Source organism: Falco punctatus, assembly GCF_963210335.1.
Source record: "Falco punctatus genome assembly, chromosome: 6".
Taxonomy (NCBI): domain Eukaryota; kingdom Metazoa; phylum Chordata; class Aves; order Falconiformes; family Falconidae; genus Falco; species Falco punctatus.
This window is the reverse complement of record NC_137585.1, coordinates 70661871-70685769: the sequence shown is the minus strand read 5'-3', so window position 1 is coordinate 70685769 and position 23899 is coordinate 70661871. Positions and strand designations below refer to the sequence as shown.

The following is a 23899-nucleotide window of genomic DNA, read 5'->3' as shown; positions in this document are numbered from 1 at the left end:
AGAGGGCAGTTTGAAAAGCACGGGGCTTTCGCTATTTGTGCTCCAAAGAGATAAAGCCAAATGTGTTTCGTTTTTTGGTTTGTTCCCCCCCCTCCCCCCTCTTTGCTGGCACTGGCAGCATTGTGGCCTGCCGCCGCCTACAACTGCCACGCAAGCGTGGTGGTGGGATGTGTTCCTCCTGACGGCGGCTCTGGTTGCCGCCTCTGGAGCATAAAACTTTCACCGCTGTGAGTTGCTTTTTTTGAACGGCCTCAGCCCTCCTTGCTCCAAAAAAAAAAAAAAAAAAAAAAGAAAGAAATAAATCTTGTCTAGACCTGTGCTTTTAAGTCTGCTCAGCTTTAAAGGTTGTGCTGGCACGGCTCTGTTAGCCAGGGGCTGGGCTCAGCCTCTCCCCCTCTTCTAACAGGGGAGCCTGTCCCAGCAGGTCCAGCTGTAGATGCAAAGGGTTTGTATTTTTTGTTTGTTTGTTCAAGTCATATTATTCCTGGCACTGCTACAAATCTCCAAAATAAAAGGTCTCTTGTGCTGGTAAAAATAAACTGAGGTTATTTGATGACAGGAGGGCAGCTGTGTTTCTGCCTACCTATGCTAACCAACCTTCTTCTTGGAGGAGACAAATTGGGGGTGGCCAGGGGTACGGCAGGGTCCCTGCTGAGGGATGGACAGAGGGTTTGCAGCAGCATTGTTCAGAGTAGTGGGGAGGAGGAAAGTCCTGCTGTCCCCTCCCTGGCTTTTTTTTTTTTAGCTTTGTTTGCTTCTCTCCCGTGGAGAGCTGCTCTCAGCAAATCTGCGCCTGTTTAACCTCCGCAATGCAAACCCAGGACATTTAGGATCATCCACTGCAAGATTCTCAGAAACTCAGGATACAGTGAGTTTCCGCACTCTTGCTGAGAGAACAGACTGTGACTCCTTCAGATATGGGTAATCCTTTTTTGGATTACTGAAGTCAACCATTTTAAAGACAACAGAAGACCAACAGGGCAATAACTGGGGAGGAGCAGGCAAACCCTCCACTGAGATAATTTTTTTGGGAGTATCAAACATGCCTATTTCTCCTATAATCTAAGGTCAAATGTCTGTTAAACTTGGTCTAAAGATTCAGGAATGCTTCTCAACCCTGAAAGCCTGCCTCTTTTCAGTGGGATGTAGACACACTATGCCGAGTGAACTAGAAATAGGGGATGAACACCCAGGACCTGAGAGGGAAGGTGTGAAGCAGAGTCACACACACAGACGTGGCACTCAAAACACTTCTTGTTAGGACCAGAGCGTGATGTCCCACGTCCTGAAGCACTTCATGCCATATGAAGTGTTTTCTGTGATGTAAGTGTTAAACAGTCCTCCTGCTTCCCTAGCCCTCGGGGAAGGGACCTGCTGCTGTATACCAGTGAAGCATGTGATTCACCAACCAGGAGATCCCTGACTTTCTGCGCGACACCTTGTGAGGCTAACTAATTTGTGGTGATGCAAGCCCCAGCTGATGCAGCCTGCTGATGTCATGTTGTGCAAACATAAAGCTCTGGCCTGATGCAACTCTGACCCTGTCTGCTCCTTGGCATGGCATGTGCAGAGGGTTACGTGCCCTGAACAACTGCCCTTCATTCAAAGCAAAGAGTGGGTAAGGCAACCTAGGTAACCTAAGACAAGTGGTTCCCAGCTGTCCCTGTGACACATAGGGTGATTTCTGTACGCCAGGTATATCTGTATAGATCATCAAGTGCCATTTTGAGGCGAAAGCCATCCTGAGTGGTGATGCACACTATGCAATGGGTACTCCCTGACCAACATACAATGCAGAGCACAGAGGGAAAGCAATGTTATCTAGAGAAGCCTGAAGACAGCAAGGGTGGAAGGGGATCTTGCACCCCCAGGCCCTAGGAAGTTCCTCTACAGCAATATAATCAGCATGGCTCTGAGTGTGCTACTATACCTGTACATTACCTGCCTCTGCCCTACTTACAACACATGCAAGAGGCAGCATGAATATGACCTTTAAGTTAGTAAAGTTCATTGTAGTGCAAACACCATTCCATTGGGCAAACCAACCTGAACAAGGTGGTGGTACTTGGGAACCCTCTGACGAAACCCAAAACAAATGGAAAAAGGAGAATTGTTCCTTGTTAGCAGAGGCAATAAAGCCGGACTTATGGATTTGTACCTTATACACCCCATACCATAAATCCCAGCTTTCCCCTTAACTCAGGACATTTTCTTCTACCCAGCACCATCTCCTGTGTCTTCCTAGTGTCCCCTTACCCCTCTGCCCTGGCCTCAATCTTCTTTGTGCCTTTCCCTGCCCCTTCAGCCCACTGGGCAGGATCAGCCCATGTCATGGTGGTTCTGAAGCCATGAGAACATAGCCCGGACAGTTGCTGCACTGAGAGATGGATAACAGGCCAGTTCTTCCTGCTCTGCTGCCAGTGGGTATTAATAGCATTCCTTGCCTGTACTCAAATGGGTGTTTTCACTTCTAGGAGCAAAATACTTTGGTGACTCCTCTCCTACTATCAAATTAGAGAGCTGGGAAGACTTCAAGTGACAGAGGAATCACCCAGCCCTCATTGTTTTACTCTTATTTTTAGCTTGCGTTTTCATTTCTACAGAGAAGGGAGGACTGCTGTTACACAGAGCTGTTTGCCTGAAGTCCTGGGCGGCCTCATACCTGCTACATTCCTTGCTCCTGCAAGTTATTTTGGGTAGGGCTGCTACTAAATAAAAATGTTCTCTGGGGTATTGACATGCCGTTTTGTTATTTCAGCCCCAAAGCATGATCAAATAAATTTTAGATTAACAAATGATGAATTCCTAAGAAAACATGCATCCAAATTCCAGTGTACAATTCCAGACTGATGTAAGTTTTCACAGTTAAAAATACTCAGTTGTTTAAGCGACATATGGCATCTGGCTAGTGCCAGGGGTTGCCAAGTGTGGCATGCAGGAATGTTCCCCCAACAGCTGAATATGTCCTTTAGCACCTGTGGCCAGGGTGGCCAGCACTCCTGTCTCTTCTTTTGGCAGTACTCAAGCAAATCATGTGAGAGAATGGCAGGCACAGTTAATATAAAACCCTAGCAGGCCTGAATTGTGATTTTCAGCCTACCATCACTGGAAGAGAGTCATTACAGCACCCTCAATATCCTTGTAGTTCGACTCTGGCCATGTTACACAGCTCCAACCATCAGCCAGGCCACTTCAGGGTTGCTTTATTTTATACTTAACCCTGGAATAAGGCCGTTTGCAGCTGCTAACAAGAGCCAATGACAAAAGATCTCAGTTCTACCACTGGCTGGAGAGGAGAAGACAAGAGCTGGTGCATTAACAGAGCCTGGAGGCAGAGGGATATTCCTCAGTGGGCAGTTTTCCCAGTTTTCACAGATCCTGGATGCCTCTAATGTGCTTGACATCTGGATTCAATTTCTTCAAAGAAAGAACCTGCGACATTTTAATCCCTTTGGCGGCTTGAAGTCTCGGGGAAAACGAAAGCATCCATTACATTCATAGCATATTCATTTTCATTGTTGTGCGTGTATGTTTTCAAATCCTATTTACCAGGAACTGAAGTCCACCTAAAAACTTTACAGCTATTCTTAATGTGGTATATATAGTGTAACTTGCAGAACACTCAAGGACTGGAATAAAGGAGATCTTCACAGGCAATTGTCTTCTCCCATACATGTTCACATACCCAGGGCAGTCAGACCCCCTCTGCCGTACACGTAGTTGTTTACCATCCATGAGCTGTGTTTAACATTCCACTCCCAGATATTTATATTCAGAGCCAAATTCAGAGCAGTATTCTGGAAAATGAGCAAAAGTAGGCTATGATCCATCAAGAGACTATTGGGTCATCCGAAAAGTTTATGAGCCAGTCTGGAATCCAGCATTTATTTTGGATAATGGGAGGTCACTATAATTAGCTGCCATTCAATTCCATTATACAGTTACAAATAAAAAAACCCCACAACCCTCCAACAACCCCAAAACAAAAAAACAACCACCAACCAAAAAAGAAACCCACAACTCACAGTGCAGATGCATTTTCACTGAAATACAACCTGTGACATTCTGCAGACCTCTGTAGAAAACGAGTTACCTCAACCATCCCTGAAGTGAACATTTGTGCGCTCAGGCCAGAAAAGCAATTTCCATCTTATGAATATGAATGCACAGCAGAAAACATGGACCGTCCAGATTGGTAATATTAAATACAACATCTACCCTAACAACAGAGTAATGGAGCGAGAAGCTACAGTTGACTTCAGCTCCCAACCTGCTCACGTGCCAAAAGTTGTTTTTCAGAGTTGCACTGTGTAGCCAACGCCAGAGATGTTCGTTTTGATCAAAGTCTATTTCCAAATACAAATTTGTAACTTATGCATGGGCACGTTCTTGCATGAATCAGACACGCCAATAAAATTCCTATGAAAGTCCTCTAGAGAGGTTATATCTTTGGGAGGGGGAAGGGAAGAGGGAAGGACTGGTTTTGTTGTTTCTTTAAAGCTTGTGGGTATATATTCTAAAGAAAGGAGTTACTGCTGCAGTTTTTTGCGTTAGTGATGATCTTTAGGCTGTATTATCTCTGCCTGAAGCCAAGCTGCTTGTGAGGACTCTGACCATGGAAAGACACTCAATGGTGGCTTCAAGTGACCTGGACCATCACGAAGGCAGACACACAAGGATTCTTTCTCTCCCTCCTTTTTCCCCCAAGTAACTTTTTACATAAAAAAAAATAATTATCAGTGTTTATGTGCAGAATGTCACTATCAGCTTTATTGTCATAGTCTCTCTCCGCTATCAAAACTAGTACAACTCTAGGGCTTGTTTGGGCTGAACTCCTATCCAGGCTGAGTCATATTCACAGAACTGGTCCCAAAAAGGTGAGTAAGGCTTCGAGGACACAGCATGGAGGTTCATGAAAAGCATCTTCACTAAGACTTCACTTCCTTTCTAAAATCCCTGTTCCTAAAGCCTTACAAGGACATCCCATAACCAACAGAAAACACAATCCAGACGAGACGTGATTCTTACACATTACTCAGCCTGGCTTCATTTTGCCTCTGGTAAAATGCACCATTGTATCTGTCTATTCCCTGTCACATACTGGAAAGTATTTATCTAGTTGCTAACAAACAAAGACACACACACACACCTTCAAAAAACACAGCACTACTTCCTCCCATGAATCATTCAGCACCTTACATAACTGTGGGGGTAATATGGAACTGTTTCATATGTGATCACTTAACAAAAAGTTGGTCATAAACCTACCTGAAATGCAAAAATAAATCTCAGTTTTAAAACATAAAGATCTGCTTAACAAATTCCTGTCCTCAATTTCTTGTTTCTGTCCCTGCACTGCAATTCACTCTCCCTTCTGTCTTACCCAGACAATTACCAACAGCTCATGTTGTACTATGGCTCCAGACATGATCTGGGTAGAAAATACTTTCCTCCTCCCCAAAGGAGCATGTTTTGGTATAACAGAAGGGGTGGGTCAGTGCTGAAGGAAGTGGAAGCTGTAACTATGGTCTCAGGTTGTAACTTCCCACTCATATTTTCGCAGTGTTTGGAGGGTTTTAAGCTGCATGTCAAATTAGAAGCTTAACAGACCTAACAGATCTGGCTTGTTTTTGCGCAGGACTCTGGGCAGCAAGGGGGAGGTTAACAAGCCAAAATAAACAATAGCCAGGGCATTGTAGTCTATCTGGAGTGGCATGATATCCCCTGCCATTTTGCACACCATCTTCATGGCGTGTGGAATGATGATCTAGAATATGTGAGGTTTAAACATCATTAAAGGACTGCTCAACCTTTTCAGAAAGACAGGTGCACATCCAAAGTAAAGAAACCCTTCCCTCTATTTTAAAAACATGTATTGGGTAGGGTGCCAAGTCTGGGATACTAGGGTGCAGCTACCTGCTCCAAAGCAGTCATTTATGGGATTGCCATCTGCATGGCAGTTTTGTCAGCACAATTATGTCTAGTAGGAGTGTGAATGCAAAATGCTGGCCAAACCCCTTTATTGCAAGTATGGTGACAAAACAACAGCTTGTTAGTTGAGAAATATTTGCTCAGGGAGATTGTGGAGCTGAAATAACAGTTATACTGTGGAGTTAGACATTTCTAGAGACAAACTCTGAAAAATCAGTTCCTATCTCTAAGATGGGGATAAAAAATATATGGTCTGACCATAACATTCTTAAATTATCTTCTCTTGTGACCTTTTTTCATCAATGAAATAGATATATCTATGTCTGATGGAGCCAAATTTGAGGCTATTGATTCACCCTCATCAAATCTAGACAGGGCAAAGTATAATTTGTACTCCAGCATAAGTGCCCAATGAGACTCAGAAGTACTGGTGATGTGTTTTGAAAATCTGACTATAGATAGTTGACTGTGGTGCTTTTGAAACTTTTAATAACCTTGAGAGTTGGTGTCAAAAAGCCTGAAACTTACAATCCAACCAGTACCGTTAATGTGTTTTAACAAGAATACTGGGGTGAATTGGGTGGATGTGGCTCGAACTCTCAAATGTTCAGGGGAGTCTGACCCTTTCAAAAGAAAGAGTTAAAAAGTCAGGTTAAACAAAAGCTGGAGCCTGAACTTTGACTGTATTGGCCTAGGGATTTTGCTTTTTCCTTGGCAGATTTCTGTTAAAACTCTTAAAAGTTGCGTACACAAATTACTGTTGATATTTGAGTTTCACCTTGAAGTGACTGCTTTGTGGGAGAAACCCTAATTCTTGCAGTTTTGTCCGATACATAAAAAGGTAGTCCAATTAAAAAGATAAAAAGAGAAAAGAAAATCCTTTTCCCTGAGGGCAGGTTTCCTAGCCATAACACTCCCATCTGCATCAGAAAACCAGAAAGACCTCAGAAACAAAAGAAGCCCAAAACAGTAGGTTCAGAGACATCAGCACTTCTGTGCCACAGCCCTCTGCAGGTAATCTTTTTCGCTCTTTTCCCTCCCCTACTGGGAAATTACAGGGGTGTTCTTATCTGGAACAGGATATATAGTCTAGAGAGCTCAAAGCCCAGAGTTAGCCTGTTAGACAGTACCATCGGTCATGGAAAGCATCCAGCAATAGCCAGGTTAAGTGAGGCTAATAAATAATGCACAAATGCAAAGTAAGTGACAACAACAGAGGATGTGCTGGTCATTAGGTCAAAGAGGAAATTCCCCACTAACAAATTACTTTGAATCCCAGTCTAATAAACCGTAAAAACCACTTAGTTAACTCAATAGCTACATTCCTAGGAAAAACCCTATTTCTCTTCCCCTCTTCAGAGACGTGTCCAACAGTGAGATCTTCAGGGCAGATGGGCAGTGGAAAGCACTTTTTCTTTCAGAATACCAAGTCTGGATAGTCCTTGGAAAAAGATGCAATTCTGCACCTACCCACCCTAATTTTTGTAAGCTGCTTTAATCCATAGCTTTAAGAACAATTTACCACCCAGCCAGTTCAGCTTGTTTGCAATACAATGAAGTGCACTAACTAAAGTCAAACAAAGGGGCATTTGAAGGGGCTTTGCACAGTTTCACTTCCCGGCACTTGAAAATGCTTATGTTCTTGCTAACTATGGGTTACACACATTTATTTCACACAACATTAAAACTGTGACAGATTTAGGATTCAAATGATTAAAACAGGAGATCACAAACAGTGTTACTGATATCACTAGCAGGACTCAGCCCACCCCAGAGGTGTATGCAAGAGCAAACACAGCTGCAGATGTCTTGCAAACACAGAAAGTATAGTATACCCCAGTAGAAGCCACTGTAGCTGACAAAGTAGATGACTGCACAATATTGTAGAGCAATGTGTTTTGATTACCTTAAAGTCAAGGCTGCAAAGACTGACTAGATCATCGTCTTTTGCTCGGCGCTTCCTCTTCTGTAAGAAATGAAACAAGAGTTATAGCTGTACACTCAATTTGCGTTCAGAAAGGCAGCTCTGTTTTTTTACAAAGCAGACTAGTGACATTTCCTTTCTTTACCCCCCCCCCCCCCCCCCCAAATAACTGCAAAGAAACTAAAGGTTGAAAACAAATGCAAAGCATGTTTATGATATTTCATGAGTTTTGTCACCTGATCGATATCTCTAAATTACATGCTTATAAGCTTATTTCTCTGCACTCCCCTAATTGTGGTTGTGAGTAAAGGCTGAAGCAGGTAATCTCAGTAGCAAGACAGAACGCAGTGGTTACCATTGTGAAATTATTTGAGATTCATTTAGTTAAATGAAGCCACTTTTGTGGCTTCTGAGGTCAATAGTCCAGCAATAAAGTTGGGCTTTCTGAATGATTTAGGTACTACAAAGGTCAGACTTGGAGATCATTAGGATCAGAGGCCTCTAGGGGACATCTGAAGATACCATGCCTAAATTCTTAGAACGTTTGCTCACCAGCATTGGTTAAGGGTCTGTGAGTGAGGGGATCTACAGATTTCACCCTGGAGGCAGTCCCAGCATAAAGCAATTTTGCATTAGGTTGGTTGTTCCTGCTCCTCAGCTACCTTCTAATAACTAAATATAATTTATTCAGGAGATTCTTACTGTGTATGAGGGATTTGTATTATAGTACACTTTCTTAAACAGCTTAATGTGAGGGCATTTTTGATCACCTATTTAATTCATTACTTTGGACATGGCTATAGACAGCTGTGGCTAAAGCACCCCTGCTAGGAATGCAATGAGCTAAAAGAATACATGCTTTTGTGGAAGATAGATGAAGCTTTTGGCTAGGGAGATCTCAGCTATTTTCCTTTCTGAAGAAGAGAACAAGCCAGTGGAACAATGATCAAAGACATCTGCACTGAGCTTCCTGATACCTCCCACTATTTCTGTACTATCTGTGCTCCTACGTTATTTTTTCATTGCCCAGATAATGGTAAACCAATTGTGGACTCATCCTGTTAGACTGTGCCAGCCTGCCGGTCACCTGGTCTGGAAAAAACATGGATCACAAGCATAAATTGTTTGGTCACCCATGAAACAAGTAGTTTATTTTCATCCTGTGTTTGACTGTTATCCTTCATTTCAAAATGAGTCAAGTTTATCCACTTCCACTTCTTTAAGTACAAAGGAAAAAGAAACTATATTGTATTTTGATACTGGTCTACATGTTGTTTATCAGTTTAACAGACTAGGCATTGAACTAGGTGAAATGAGGAAAATACCCTCTCTGCAGCTGCAGAGGGAACTACTACTGCAAGTTCACTCTGAAGTTCAGCAGATTTCAGTTTTGTGCTCTACCAGTCCAGCAGCTTGACCCTCTGTCAGAAGCAAATATGTAATTCCTGTTTTCTTAGAATTTAATAATATATTCAAACAACTTAAAAGTTTCAGCTTTAAGAGGTTTGTCATCATTGTAAGTATATTTAAAATGTTTGAATACAACTCAAATTATTTTAAATGCTGACCAGCCTTCTTTTCATGGTTCCTTTGAAAATGTGATGCTGTTGAGGGGATGTTCAGCTTCCCTGGAGGGTTCTCAGAAACCTGTTGTTGGCTAGTCCTTTTGTATGACGTGTTTTTAGGCTTCAGTGTGTTTTCTGGTCTGTCAACACTATGCTGACTCTACCATTTAACTATTAAATACACACATGTAATGGTGACATATTACAGAAATGTACTCGCTAGTTTCTTATGTTTTGGGTTTTGGTGCTGTGTTTTTTTCTCCTCAGCTATTCAAACTAGCTACAGAAGTGGATTTGAGTACAAAGTTCCCCAATGAGTTCAGTATTTCTGGGGTTTTTATGAATTTGCAAAGACAAGAAACTGACTCTGTCACGTAAGTCCCTTCACTGATAGACTTGCTAGCTACAGAGGAAAAAATTGTCACATGAGACATTATGACTTACCATATTTATAGCATTGACACTGAATTAATGTCCCAGCACACTCCATACTTTTTGAACAGACCTTTGGCAGGCTTGAGAACACATGCAAATACAGACATTTGTGGTGGGGTTTTTTTTTTAGGTTTAGTAAAATATTCAGGGTTTGTTACTTATCAAACCCTGCAATAAAAGACTGCTATAACCACACCTTTTTAGTCTGCAGATTATTTTTCCCATATGTAAGTCAAGGATATTAGCATCTATTTAACAGAAGAAAACTTGCAATAAAGACAAAGACACCACGCCTTTTTGGTCTGAATATTATTTGTTCCTTATGTAGTTGAGTATATTAACTTCTTTAACATACAACTCCAGACCAAAGCCCAGACACTAAGGGAAGGCCAAAGTTTTGTTTTTAAACTGGCTAGACTTATGCAATAAGTATTGCATTGGCTGGACCCCATTTCCTTTGCCCAATATAGTTTCATACAAAAACTTAGACATTTCACTGCAGAGCCAGCTGTGTCATTCCCATGTGGTGCCAGAACAGAAACAGATTCCAAGAAAACGGCCTCTTCAGACTGCACAAATCTGGGTGTTTAAAGCCACATGATAGAAAAGCAACTGCTATGGTACTGTTTTCTCACATTTTTGAGACGGTCACGATCAGAGATCTGATATGTTAACCTTCGCACGAAACTCAAGTCATGTGGAAAAAGTTACTTCTACGAAAGTTATTAAACTGTAAAAACCGTGAGACCCGTTTAGGCTCTCAAAGAGGTATTGTAAAAGAGAAGCCTGAAAAATGCTAATCAGGAAGGCAAATCTAAATATTTTGTGACTTTTTTTTTAGAATGACCTAAACAACACCATGAGCATGAATGTTAATCACATTTCAAGGATTCCAATTAAAGCTCCAGAAATGCTTTTTAAGAAAGTACTGTTTTTCAATTTGAATACAATTCTAGTCAACCAGTTTTCTTCTCTCCTACTAAGTGCTTTTGCCTAAACCCAGGATATTTCATTCTTTAGGGATCAGTCTGTTTTTTGTGGCTTATTGCCCACCTGAAGTCATAAAACACCAATAAGGATTCAGGTAAGGAATGTGCATCAGGACCGTTAAGACAACAAAGATCAAGTGCTTGTTTATCATAAACGAATCCTCCTCAACAAAAAGGAAGAAAGGAAATAGACCATGAGTAACGTTGTTTCCAGTCAGAAGCCACCCAGAGGATGTTTTAACCCAAACTGCATTAGTCTTCTCTTAGAGTTAAGCAGAACGTGCACTGGTCCTCCTCTTCACACCCATCCCACTTCTGCAGGCATTAAAAAGACACTTGGCTTAGTTACCCACTTCCTCTGAGGCTCAGGCCAGGTACATTTTACAGACTTCTGGCCAAACAGCTGCACAAACTATGGTATGAAGAGATGCTGTTTGTGACTGGCATACAAGTACTTGGTGGTCAGTGGTCATGGAGAAAAAAAACCCTTGTATGACAGGCTTAATCCATCCAGCACATGAGACATGACACCAAGAAATGTAGAGTTCTTGCTTGCCTACAGGCTGCTGCCAAATACAGCGCTGTGGTCAATATGTGTCAGCAGAATTACATTGGCAAAGCCTCTAAGCAGAGACCTGGTTCCCAGCCATGCAGTAAGGGTACATCTGCTGGGCAACTAAACTGCACAGCTATGCTTCTTTCTCTCCTCCTTTTTGCTTCTCTTCCAGTGTTGGGTCTATCAGTCCAAGACTAACTTCTAGTCACAGGAAAGCTTGAATCTCCAGAAAAGGGCTGGATTTCACCAGCTTTCACCAGATGCCCACCATCTGTAGCTGCAAACGAAGCTATTTGGGCTTGAAGGGAGAAGCAGAGGTGGACTAGGTTGATGAGGGACATGATGGAGAAATGCAGATAAGCAATTAAGTCCTTCCAAAATCAGTTTTTTCAGTCTGTCATGACAGACAATATGGTCTAAGAGCTGAAATGAATATGCACATAGCCAAATAAAAGCAGATTAAAAAACCACACAAAGAACAGGAATAACCTGAAACTAAATCAAAATATTTTTGTATTGTTAGAGCACAATATTTTCAAATTTGAAAGAATATAATTTCTAGGGCTTTGTAATATTCAAATGTATATGTTTAACGTAGCTGTACTCACCAGATGAAAGTTTCTAAAACTGAGCAAAAGAAAAATCTACAAGAGATTATGGTTTTATTTAATCCACTCCCACACTGGACTGGTGTTCGTGCAGCCTCAAAATTGCACATGGCTGCCCTTCAAGGCACTGCCAATGTGCCTGTCTAAACGGATGCTTTCACAAGAAGCTCCAGCTGATTTTAGATGGGATTTCCCTTATGAAAGGTAGTCCTCTCCTTTTCCCCACCTCCAGACACATTCTTACGCCTTAACTCGTGCCGACACAAGCATTCATACAGCTTGTGCAGTCAGCTGGATCAGCTCATCCAAAACTCTTTGTTTTCTTTTTGGTAAGGCAAGTTTTTCAGCTAGATCAGTTTGCTGGCCGAGGATGGAATCACCACTTCCAGGGGCAGTGGGGAGCAAATCAGCTTAGGTAGTTCATGAAAGCCAGCTTTAAGATGGTACAAGATCTATATACACAACACCAGGCACTATGCACCTACTTCAGCTGATTAATTGCCTGCAATTTGTGTGAAGAGGGACAGACTTCATGAAGCAGCAATTCAGAATAGAAACCCAGTGTAGGTCCTCTCTGGAGAGTGGTTCATCTTTACCAGCTCTAGAGGCTGGATGCGAACCACTGCTCTAGCAAGGGATGTATCTTAAAGGATGGAGAGAACAGAGTACAAGGCTTACAGCCGTAAGGCCATGCATTGCTGGCTTAGTTAGCAGGACTCTTGAAACATATCAGAAAGTAAGTTTATAAAGAAACCATAGTGTCCAGGATATCCTACCTTCTCTTCACTCCTGTGTGCAAAAAGCACCCTCTAGGTAAAGCTCAGAAGCCTCAGTGGCTCAGAAAACGTCTAGCCAGGCAGAGGGGAATGTGTTGATTTTCTTTCTCTTCCAGAGGGACCTTCATCTCTGTATTCCTGCTTTTGTTTGCATGCTTTTGCAATATGCACTCCCCAGCTGTTTTACTCACCAGGGTGAAGTCCCAGTGTGGTCCCGGAGTCAGAAACGTGAAAGAGCTGCCTCGCCTCAGAAGGTACCTGTGAGCAGAAAAAAAGAATAAGGTAAATAACTTAGGGGTTACTGTAGCAATTGATAAACTACATCTGTTTTCCACAGCTTTGATGGTATCATACATCTTCACTGCTAGCACAAAAGTTGCAAAGACAATGATGTAGCACACTCTTTGGGAAGGAAAGACCAAAAGGATTGCCAGTATTCCCCATCACAATTGCAGGTGTTAGCTTTTAAAACCTTGTTTACTACAATGAATGGCTCTGTACAACACAGGCAGGCAAAACCTCCACTGGGCCCTGCAGGCTGGTCTGAAGGAAAATCTCTTTTTGACCACAAACCTGCCAATCTGACCAAGAGGAAGGATAAAACAATAATAATAATAAAAAATAATAATAGTGTGGCCTCATTTTCCAAGGTTAATAAAGCTGAAATGAAAGGAAGCAGCAAACTGCACCTTTGACAATGCAGACTTGCACTTTCCCATAAAATTACAACCAGAAATTGAGTTGTGGTCTTTCATTAAGTTGTTCTCGATCCAAGAAAGTTAAACCACCAGAAAGCACTACACACAATAGATCGTTTGTATAATCCTTGCTCTTTGAACAATGCTAAACGAATTGCCTTATGCAAGTCATTTATTGTACTAGCACTGAGTTAAGCAAACAAGTTACGTTCCAACTTTCACTGTCTGGTGGACTTAAGGTATGTTTCCAGCAACAATTTTTTAAAGCTTATTCTGGCCGTAATATGGAGAAACATTATTGTCTGTCATTGGGTTTCTGCATGTAGAATTTTAGTTCCACATGGGCCACACACTTTTTTTTCAAAGGCAGCCAGCTGCATCACCTAATGGGGAGATTTCCCCCTTGCTGTCACAAACTCTGACAGTAAAGGCATCTCCTCACCAGCTGCACCTTTCTTCTTCATACTAATATCCCACAGGATTATCAAAACCCTGGAAATATAGGAAAGCAAATCCTTCTGACTTTCAGAGGACTAGCACTCCAGCATTGCTCAGGCATTACTGCAAATTCATCTCACAATATTAGTAGTATTTAACATCAGCAGCTCTCTGTATCGAAGAGAAAAAGCATTTGTCTGTAAAAGGTTTGTGCAGGGTGCGGTGTTCTGGATTGGTATTTGGAAAATATAAATCAACCCTCCAGAAATACTTTTGCACTTCTACCAGCCAGGGCACAGCAACGAGATAAATATTTTATGAAGTGTACTTTACTGGAAGCAAGATGTGAAGGAATAACAGGATGCTTTTGGTGATGAAGCAAACATTTTACGCAGCAGATGTAGATTGCTCAGGTGAGCTTATCAGTGCTTTTCCTCCAGAAATACATTTCTATGCTGTCCCTTTGCTTAGCATATGTCTGTTAATACACATGACACTGTATTTTACTTCAAACTCAAATGTAAGAAGAAATCTAAGAACTGCTGAATGCCTGAGCTGGTTCTGTGCTACTCTCTCTAGGAAGGACTTTGTCCAGGCAGTGGATTTTTTTTCTTGGAATGACCCAAGGAGATGACCCAAAACTGTTATGTGGCACCTGGTACCAAAAAGACAAGACCACAATGTGCAAGAAGGGCACATTCTTTTCATTCTGCACTCATGGTGAAGGAATGTGTCTGGTACACATAAAAAGCTGAAGCAGCCTTAGCAGAAAGTTACATACTTTGCTCTGGACAGGGAGTTAGAGCTGTTTGGACACCTCAGTAGGTCGCATGGAATAGGAGCAACCCTTCCCTGCATCTTCTGGGATTGCTGAAGTCCCCTCAGGACCTGTTTAGTAGCATTTCACCTGCTCTAAGGGTTCAAGAAAGGTAGCTGCTATATAAGCAGTGAAAATAGTAAGCAAGCAGCATGTGCGGTGGAAAAACAGGAAGCATGAACGTTGTCATGGGCTTCAAAGTGGTTGGAATAGTAAATATGTCATTTATGTTATATATATATATATGTAGACTTAGATATCTGAATATATAGCTATCTAAAAATAAATATTTTATTTTTAAATAATATATATCAAAATATTTTATTTTAAATATTAAATATAATAAAATAAATAAAAATTACAAATAAACTTGTTCAAATTACCATATGCATGAATTATAATTTACGTAAAATCAGAGGAAGCTGTTCCTCAGACCACATGACCTTCAGGTACCTTTGGATCAGCCAAAAATTTTTAATACAATCACTATGTCTGTGACACTGCTCCAGAAAGGAAAGTGGCATTTCCAAGAGCTGCATACCAGTACACTGATCACTAGATGGAGAAGAAACTTCTAGAAGGGAACATTCTTTGGGATTTACAAGAGTACATACCGCTTCAGAAGTAAATCTGGGAATAAGCATCAGATTTCTTTGAAATTTAAAATAGAGCCATTTTTTTCACATGAGAAAGAAAAATCCTCACTGTTTAATCCCAACATCTAACCTGCTAGGCTGCTCAGATCAAAATTTATGAGCTTGATTAAATATTCCTTGACTTCAGATAGAAAAGCAAAGAGATAATTAATGGTCTGCAAACTGTGCCATGCACAGCTAGAAAGAGCTACTAGAATGGACTAAGCCTCAGTCTCTAAGGCAGACATGAGCTTTCATGCTGGGAAGCAGAGGCACAATTTTATCCCAGGAACCTTGATCTTTGACAACAGAGGCAGCCAAATTGTGGCCTGGAAGCCACAGGCTTGCAAACTGTTCAGAGTATCTCCCAGTCATCCCAGTATGGATGTGGGCTGCTTGTAGCTGCTCCAGGTGCATTGTCTGAGGTCCTGGGTGCACCCTGAGTTGTGCCTCACTGCCCACAGCGAGCAATGGGACTGCAGGCACAAAGCTGCCGTTGAGTACAAGCATGAGTTTGGCCCATTTGTACTAGTGCACTCAGCTTCCAACGAAAAGGAGATTTTACGTGGTATAATAAGAAAGTTTGGCTACAGCAGTCTTTCAAAAAGCTCAAATTTAAAGGTATGGTACACCTATCACCATGTCCTCTTACATTTACAGGTTTCAAGCAACCACTGTAGGATTCCGTTTATTGCCCAAGTGTTTCATTCCTATTATACAGGCATTATAATAAGGTTTTTATCCAAAGGAGTGTTTTATTTTGGCACACATGCTGTAAGGCAATGTACATTGTGGGATTGCCTATGCAGCATTTCACTTTCCCCTCTGCTGAAGCTGGGGTGGGACTCATATAGCCAAAAGTGTGAGAAGCCTCCCACTCGCCTCCCTGCTGTTCTTGAAAAAGGCTTTTCTTGGTGTCTCCTGGGAACCTACCTGGTGGTATCTTCCAAAACACAACCTATAGAGATGATCACACATCTATTAATCTCTCTACTGCTACTGTTCAATATCAAGACTACATAGCCACTATTCTTTCATGAAAAGGAGAAATGATCACATATGACAGGCATTAACTTGGAAACCTCAGCATTTTAAAATGATTTGCAGGGGTGGGCAGTACAATAGGATTAAGGTTCAAAATTCTACAGGCACCTTTGTTTCCAGTTGTCCACAAGAGTTGGAGAGACATTTCTCCATCTCAGACTCCATCATCTAAACTTTCTTCCTTTTGTCACGCAGCTGTGGGGAGAAATGCAGCTAATCCCTTCCACAAAAGGTATGCAATATAGAAATATCTGCCCCAGTTAAAAAGTTCCTTTCAGTCTTCCAAACACCCAACACAGATCTTCCACAACAACAGAGCTTGTTATAGACCAGCTGTTGTTTCCTCCTTTTCATTTCTTCCTCTTCAATGGTCTAGTAAGAAGACTCAGTCAAGAGAAGAGGGCAAGGGAGAAATCAGAAACTGGTCTTTCTTCACATGCCCCCAACACAACATCGACAGTGTTTCGGGAGTAGGAATTCTCTTACTTGTTCTAGATCTTGGTATCACAGACATTTCCTGACCATGTTTTCTTAACAGGAATGAGCCTTTTGTGGTGTAAAGAGGTCTTACTGATCCTTCTTCCTTTTCAAGACATTAGCCAAGTATGGGGAGCTGAGATCTGCCAGGAACCATAAGGAGTGGCAAATGGACAGATATCAAGGGAAGCGGACTCATGCTAAGTGGAAAAAAGACCTTTAGGGAAGTGGCCTCCCTCATCTCAAAGCTTCACCACATGACATCCCCGTGTCTCCTCCTGTCACTGCTTGCTAACTGAGCCCTGATGAGGTACCACTTAAGCAATGATCATGGGAATGATTACCAGCAGAACTGCTTGGGTTTTTTTCCTCTGCTAGAGCCTGCAAAAGCACAAAGCCAAATTTAGTCACCTGCATGACTACTACACATATTACATGCAAATGAATGACTCATGACTGTGGTGCTTGCATGGGTATCCCTTGCAAGGTCTGTCAAGAATCTGAAGACAGCACTGGTGAACTAAAGGTCAGTGATGACCTTAAGAGCAATCCTGGCAGTTTTATGAAATGCATCTCACAACACAACATGAGAAAAAGCAGAGCTGTGTGATGGAGCACTGCACTGTTGGTCATTGCTCAAAACACCGTATGATTAATTGAAACAAGTTCAGAATAGCCTGGATGTAATGCTTTAGTACCTGAAGACAGCAGAATAAAGTATTGTGCTTGTGCCAGTAGTTGGATATAGTTAATTGCTGTGTTTACTGCAAAGCTGTTTCAAGAGCCCAGCCCTGTTGTGGGGACATTCACAGAGATCCCTGCTGTGTCACCCAAACGAAAAGATTAAATTTGTGTTCAGTCACTTCCTTGAAAAAGATTCTTCTTGATAGACTGTCTCCAGCATAATTTCCTTGTTTAAGACAGGATGAGCAGATATAGACCCTTTCCTTATCTTACCAGGCCCAAGACAAGCAGAAAGTGTTAATTATAGCTGGCTGATTCATGTAACTTTGAAACCTATTTCAAAGTGATTAAGAACTTCAGGGTTACGTAGACAATTGCGTGAACACACAAAAATAAGTTTCAAGATGTAAAATGTTGCAGCAACACGCTGGCAAAGCAGATCTTTCTAAACTAAGAGCAGAGGAAGGGCAATCTTGTTGAGATTGTGCAGAAAGAACAAACACTTCTGTTTTGGTACCCTCAGTTTACTTCAAGAAATGAATGTTCCAGGCTGCTCACCAGCAAATGAGGATACTGCCAGGCTTGCCAAGGGTATATCTTTGCAGAGCCTGTTAAAATAGAGATTGCCATACTGATGGTCCATACAGACATTAGCTTTGAAATATTTTTAACCTTAGAAGTGCACATTTAATTTGTATTTTCAAGTTTGTATTGGCCTGCAAATAGGTTTAGAAAAGCAGCTACCAACACTGAGGGAGGCAGGAGAAGTCCTGAACAAAAAACCTGTTCTGCAACATAGCAGGGAAGGAGATGGGGCCCCAATAATCTTAATAGAGGAAGTTTGGGCAATTTAGTAGATAACATATTAAGGCAAGTGGGCAGGCTCAATTGTTTCACATTGAAGTCAGACTAAGGAAACAGTCATTGTTCACCGCCTTCCTTAAATAAACATCAGGCTCCACTCACCAGCACAGGCAGTGTGGATGTAGCAATGGCAGTGAGCACTTGGCCAAATTTGTCCTCAGACTTTAAGGATTCCCTTCAGCGCTGGATACATTTTGAATTTCAGAAGACGAGTGTAAACAGCAGTGAAAAAACACACCTAATCTTAAATCAATTTATCAAAAAGCAAATGTTTCTGTCAAACACTGCGTTGCTGCTTAATTTTTTTTTAGTTGTTTGTCTTCACCAGAGACATTTTTTGCATTGACTTTTGCTGGGTTTTTTTGAGGAAGGAGGGGAAAAAGCAAGCCATAAGTAAGATTTTGGGGTCAATAAAAAACCAAAAGACATCTACAAAGGGCGTGCTAGAATACATTCCCATTAGACTAGAGGATAAAGCACAGAAGAGCTTCACTCATCAGGTTAGAGCAAGTTCCCATTAAAGTTATTTGAAACATTTTTCTCCCTTTTTACTGTAAATCCGCACAGCCTAGTCAGCATCATTTGACAGTCTGCACTCTTTTTTTACTTATTTTTGATGACTTATCCAGGAAACTGCAGAAATGCTTTGATCTGGCTGCTCTCTTAACTTTTTAAAGTTCCAAAATACATTCTTCAGACTGGGCAGCAGTTCTGTGTTTCCTTCCCCTCTGACTTCCAACCTCCTTTTTTTGTGTTTTCAGAGTAAGCTGTTCTTAAATATAAACCACTTGCACCAGTTAAGTAACAAGATGGTGAACATTACACCAACATGTACAGACTGAAAGTACATCTTTCCCAAAATGAGCAAGCCACACTGGTGAAGCCTGTTTTGAATGACAAGAACAGAAAAGCTCCACAAAGAGTCTTTTGAATTCTATTTTAAAGCTTTTCTACAGGGGCAAAACACAGAGCCTCCGGATTTCCAACTTACTATAGTTAATATTTCCATTTCAACAATATCCAGAGGCCTTGGCCAGTATAAGAGGCCTCCTGAGCACTGTGCAAACAAACTCTGACTAAGGGCACTTACAGCAGTCCTTGCACGGTTCCTTATCTTGAAAAGCTGCAGGGTAAAAGCTTTACTTGAAGAAAAATCTATTGACAGACATTTTAAATATCTAAAAGCAAGACAGAAGAACTCAGTACTTCAATGGCTGAGAGCAAAATGGTGCCAGTGAACTCCGCATGGAGTTCAAGTTTGCAGACTGCTTCTCTGTCATTAATGCTGCCTCATTAATGCTACCACTGCCAGCAGCACACAAAAGGAAGTGGGATACTTACAGCCATAATTATATAGAGAGCAAAAGAATGACTGGTTGCTCTCTGGAAATGTGGTTTAGAAAGCTGCAATAACTTTCTGGCATCATCATCATCACGGTTTGCAACACTGGTGCAATTAGTAATACTAGCAGTCTCAGCTTTCAAATAGCAAAGCCATGAAAACCCATGGCAGTAGAGTTAAACAGTGATCAAAACACTTCAATCCACCTACCACTTGGAGAGGCCCAAGCAGTGCTACTGCTGAGCTGAGAACTTCTTGTACTTTTCAGACACTCTGGAATAGCCATTATTTTGTTCTATTATGTTGGAACAACCTCTGCTTCTAAAAGGAAGCGCTTTCAGACACTCTGGGCAGGTTTAAGTTATACAAAGAACATTAAATTTTTGTTTAAATAGTTTTATGAAGTTCAGCACAGACTGAATGGGAAGAGTAATTTTCCATTTTAGAAGTGTTTACTTGTCACAGGTATTGGTGGAATATTATAGCTATTTGTCTGAAGAAGCAATCAACAGCAGCACTGAACACAAGCAGATAAGCCCCAAGGAGATTAAACATGCACTGATATCCTCAAATAATCACACGCTTGACCTCTCCAGAGCTGCACATTAACAGTCTCTCCACAGCCAACACAGCAACATCTAGTTTCATCTGAGGATTGAAGTGATATCTTTTCACCACAGACTTCCCTTATGACCCAAGCATCTTCCTTCCAGATTGCCTTCACACTTCCCTCCCCAACTGGGTATCTGCTCCAAGTCAAATTCAGTAAACACTAAGCTCCCTAGCACTGTTGCTAAGGCTGGTAGCCAGAGCTTTCTGCAGGAGAAAGAGGAGGTCTTTTCAGTAGCACGTGGTCAAGTCTCCTCTCTTCCCCACCCTAAACCTTTTCCAACTGTTCAAATTACTTCAGTGCTTATGCTTAGCACACATTGGCATTTTTCAAAGGCTTCTGGTTGAATGATGTGCTGCAGCACACCAGCAACTGAGCACTGAAATCAAACAGATAACAATAGCCTTTTGTGAAGATTATTTGTAAGAATACCATTTCGGTGATTTAGTTTACAACATGACTGTGCAAACATTTATGCCGGCCAAACTGAGATGTAGCAAACATAAGCCTGGATAGGAAAACCTGTGGTCCGCTTTGGTCACAAGCTAGCCTGTTGAGGCAACTCTGCAGCTGCCCAGACCATCTTCAACTGCCAACCTGATGGGAACACCGTAAACATCTCAGAGAACCTATACTGACGAGGAAACAAAGAAAACCTGGATGCCTGGAAGGGTCCATGAGTCCAGGCCATGCCCAAGCTGAAAGGACAGAAGCATCACCAGGCACGAGTGGAAACTGTGGTGCTCTGGAAGTATGATTCCTCTTTACAAGGCACAGGAGGGAGCTGCTGTCCCCATGGACTTAGCAGTTATGTCTTCCTGCCAGTGATGCCCCAGAGCATCACCCAGCTGTTCCCTCACCCAGGCATTTGCCCTTGCCGCCACCCATGCTTTGCTTTGGAAGATAGCAAGAGCTGACTCTCCTCCACTCAGCCTTATGGCACACAGGGGCACAGCTGAACAAAGACAGCTCCAGTTCTGCAAGCAGGTACTCTTGCCTGCAAGCATGTAAGAGAGGATTATGGCAATAATCCATCACTGGGAAGAGAAAAACTTTATTCCGCTTTATTAAGAGAAAAATGAAAGCTGCTGACAGAACATCTTCTGGTACATGATTAAGCACATGCTGCATGTAGTAATTCTGCCCACTTCACAGAGCTATTTGTACTCTCATTTACAGAGATATGATGTAAATGCTGAAGTGGAGAGGGGAGGAGGGCTGTAGGGAGAAGCAGTGCAGCTGCTGACAAAATATTTCGCTTGTCAGCAGCCATGCAAGCGCTCTCACTGCTGCAGGATCATCTCTAGCAGCAAAGCACAGCTCCCTGAGGCAGAGCTAATGCACCCCCAGCTCTTGAGCCACTGAGCTTTGTGCATCAGGCCCTTGTCAATCAGGTCTGTCGGCAGTGCACGACTTCTCACATGAATGATGAGCTAGAAGATAATCCTAACAATTAAAAACCAGGAACAGAAATAAAACCACACCAATACCACATGCCAAACCTTGTCTCCCCATTTCCTGCTGAATGTGTAGCCAGGCCACGGCTCATCTCATCTGTCAGCCCCCCGGATGGGAGGCAGTTGTCCAGGCTCCCCTGTCACTCCTGGAGAGAGGCTGACACCTCCAGCCAGGCATTTTAAGCTGGCTTGGTTATGCCCTTGAGGCGCCTCTCTTTCTGTATCAGCTATAAAGAAACCTTGTCTGCAGCTCAGATTTAAGCAATCAGCTTTTAGGTGACCTAAGTTAGGTGAAATTAATCTTCCATGCAATGCTTTGGAGATACCAGCTAAATTTCTAGTTAGAGCTCAGATGCAAGATTCATAAATACATTTTTGACTCACTTCATCATGTCATCCTAGCTGTACAGTTGATAGCAAGTACCTCTGAAGGCTTAGAGAAATCTTTAGTCAGGCTTTATTCTAAACAGTTCACATCCTTTTCCACAATTTTGGTCCCAAGACCAGAAACTACCACTGTTAAAACAAACAGAAGCAGACTTTTTAATGCAGAGATGTTATCTTAACGCGACCAGGTGATAATGCACAAGCACAAAAATCGCCACGAATAAACGTTTAGGTATCTGGACTGCAGTTCAAGGAAGAAAGAGAAAGGAAGCATACGTTGTAAACAATAGCCATGCTTACAGGAAAGGACTGTCTCATAGAGACCAGACTTGAAGATAAGGCTGTCTTCACAAGGCTGCTGTCTCTGGGTGCTTTAATGAACCACTGACCCTTCTGGATTAACTTTACGTGACTTTTTAATTCCCACAAAACCACGCTCTTGAAGGCTCCAAGTGAATAAACTTTTCGAACGTTTCCAGGCAGGGAGCAAAAGGCTCCAAGTTCAGCTGAAACTAGTTGTATTTAAACATTACTGTTTCCACTTAGCATCACCCTCATCAGCCCCTTCCCGTGCGATACCTATTTTGAACGTTCTCAGGGGAGAGCAGTCTGGACAGAGGAATTCCAAGTGCCCAGAAGCCATGGGAGCGAGCTCTGCTGCCCAGCAGTCATGCCAGCTGTGGAAGACTGTGTCAGTTCAAATCCAGACAACTATTCTGGGTTCTTGTGGGAACCAAACTTGACCCAATAAATATTAGAAGTTATCACAAGAGAACATTCAGGAAAACATACATTTCAGTGCTGACAAGCACAAACTTTTCTCCTTTTTAACTCTACACAGCTATGCAAACAGTCACTTCAACTGTACGTTTTTCTTCTTCTATGCAAACTGTTGCTGCAGCCCCTGTTATGAATGCAGTTAATGCCAGTTGTAGGGCTCAAGGGCTGGAACAGCAACTTAACATGGTGTAACAAATTACCACTGATGAGCTGAAGCACTGTAAGAGTCCACAGGCATTCCTGCAACCAGCAGCAAATGTGAGGTAGTAAGAGCAAGAGTTCAGTTAGGCTTGTGCTCATTGAAAGACAATCATCTTCTGCTGAGGCTGAACACATGCACGTAAAAGGTTATTGAAGACCAGCTGAAATGTGGTTGGTTGCTTGCTTGTACTAGCATAGCTTTTTTCTATTATACAGGGCTATACTGCAGCTCAAGGCTCTCCTACGACTGGAGGAGGTGGGGGAATTTGTAACAGCAGTGTTACTGCCACATGTGTATTTAAAGGAAGCCATCTTGCCATTTGCTATAGCACCAGCACAGGGACTTATCATCACTAGAATAACATGTTTGTCATTATTTATGATTATGTTATGATTATTCATAACAAAAACAAACTCAGCCACAGGATGGCTTCAGCTTGAAATAATCTACACCAGCATTTTTCTTACTGCTCAAGGCAGTCCCTTAGAAGCCACAAAATACGGTGTGACTGGGGTCAGGGCAGGTTACATCCCTTTTCCTGCCCACTTTGGTGGAGGAGAGGCTTTCCTGGCCTCACCATGAACACCCTGGGTAAACAACTGATCTGCAGGACTCCTTGCCAAAAGCTGCCGTGGATGCAAAGTCTGCATGGAATCAAGACAAGGCTAGATAAAGCCTTG

General features: G+C 42.1%; 1 protein-coding gene across 1 annotated transcript in view; it reads right to left on the bottom strand.

Moving 5' to 3' along the window:
• Positions 1-1870: 1870 nt before the first annotated feature.
• Positions 1871-23899, bottom strand: part of LOC308065123 (neuroepithelial cell-transforming gene 1 protein-like) — a 39907-nt gene continuing 17878 nt past the window's right edge. Inside the window, exons 2-4 of the mRNA XM_080390710.1 lie at positions 12976-13042; positions 7838-7897; positions 1871-3797 (exon numbers count right to left, since the gene is read on the bottom strand). Of these exons, the coding sequence (XP_080246836.1) occupies positions 3678-3797; positions 7838-7897; positions 12976-13042 (247 nt within the window). The 3' untranslated portion in view covers positions 1871-3677. The remainder of the gene's footprint in view (positions 3798-7837; positions 7898-12975; positions 13043-23899) is intronic.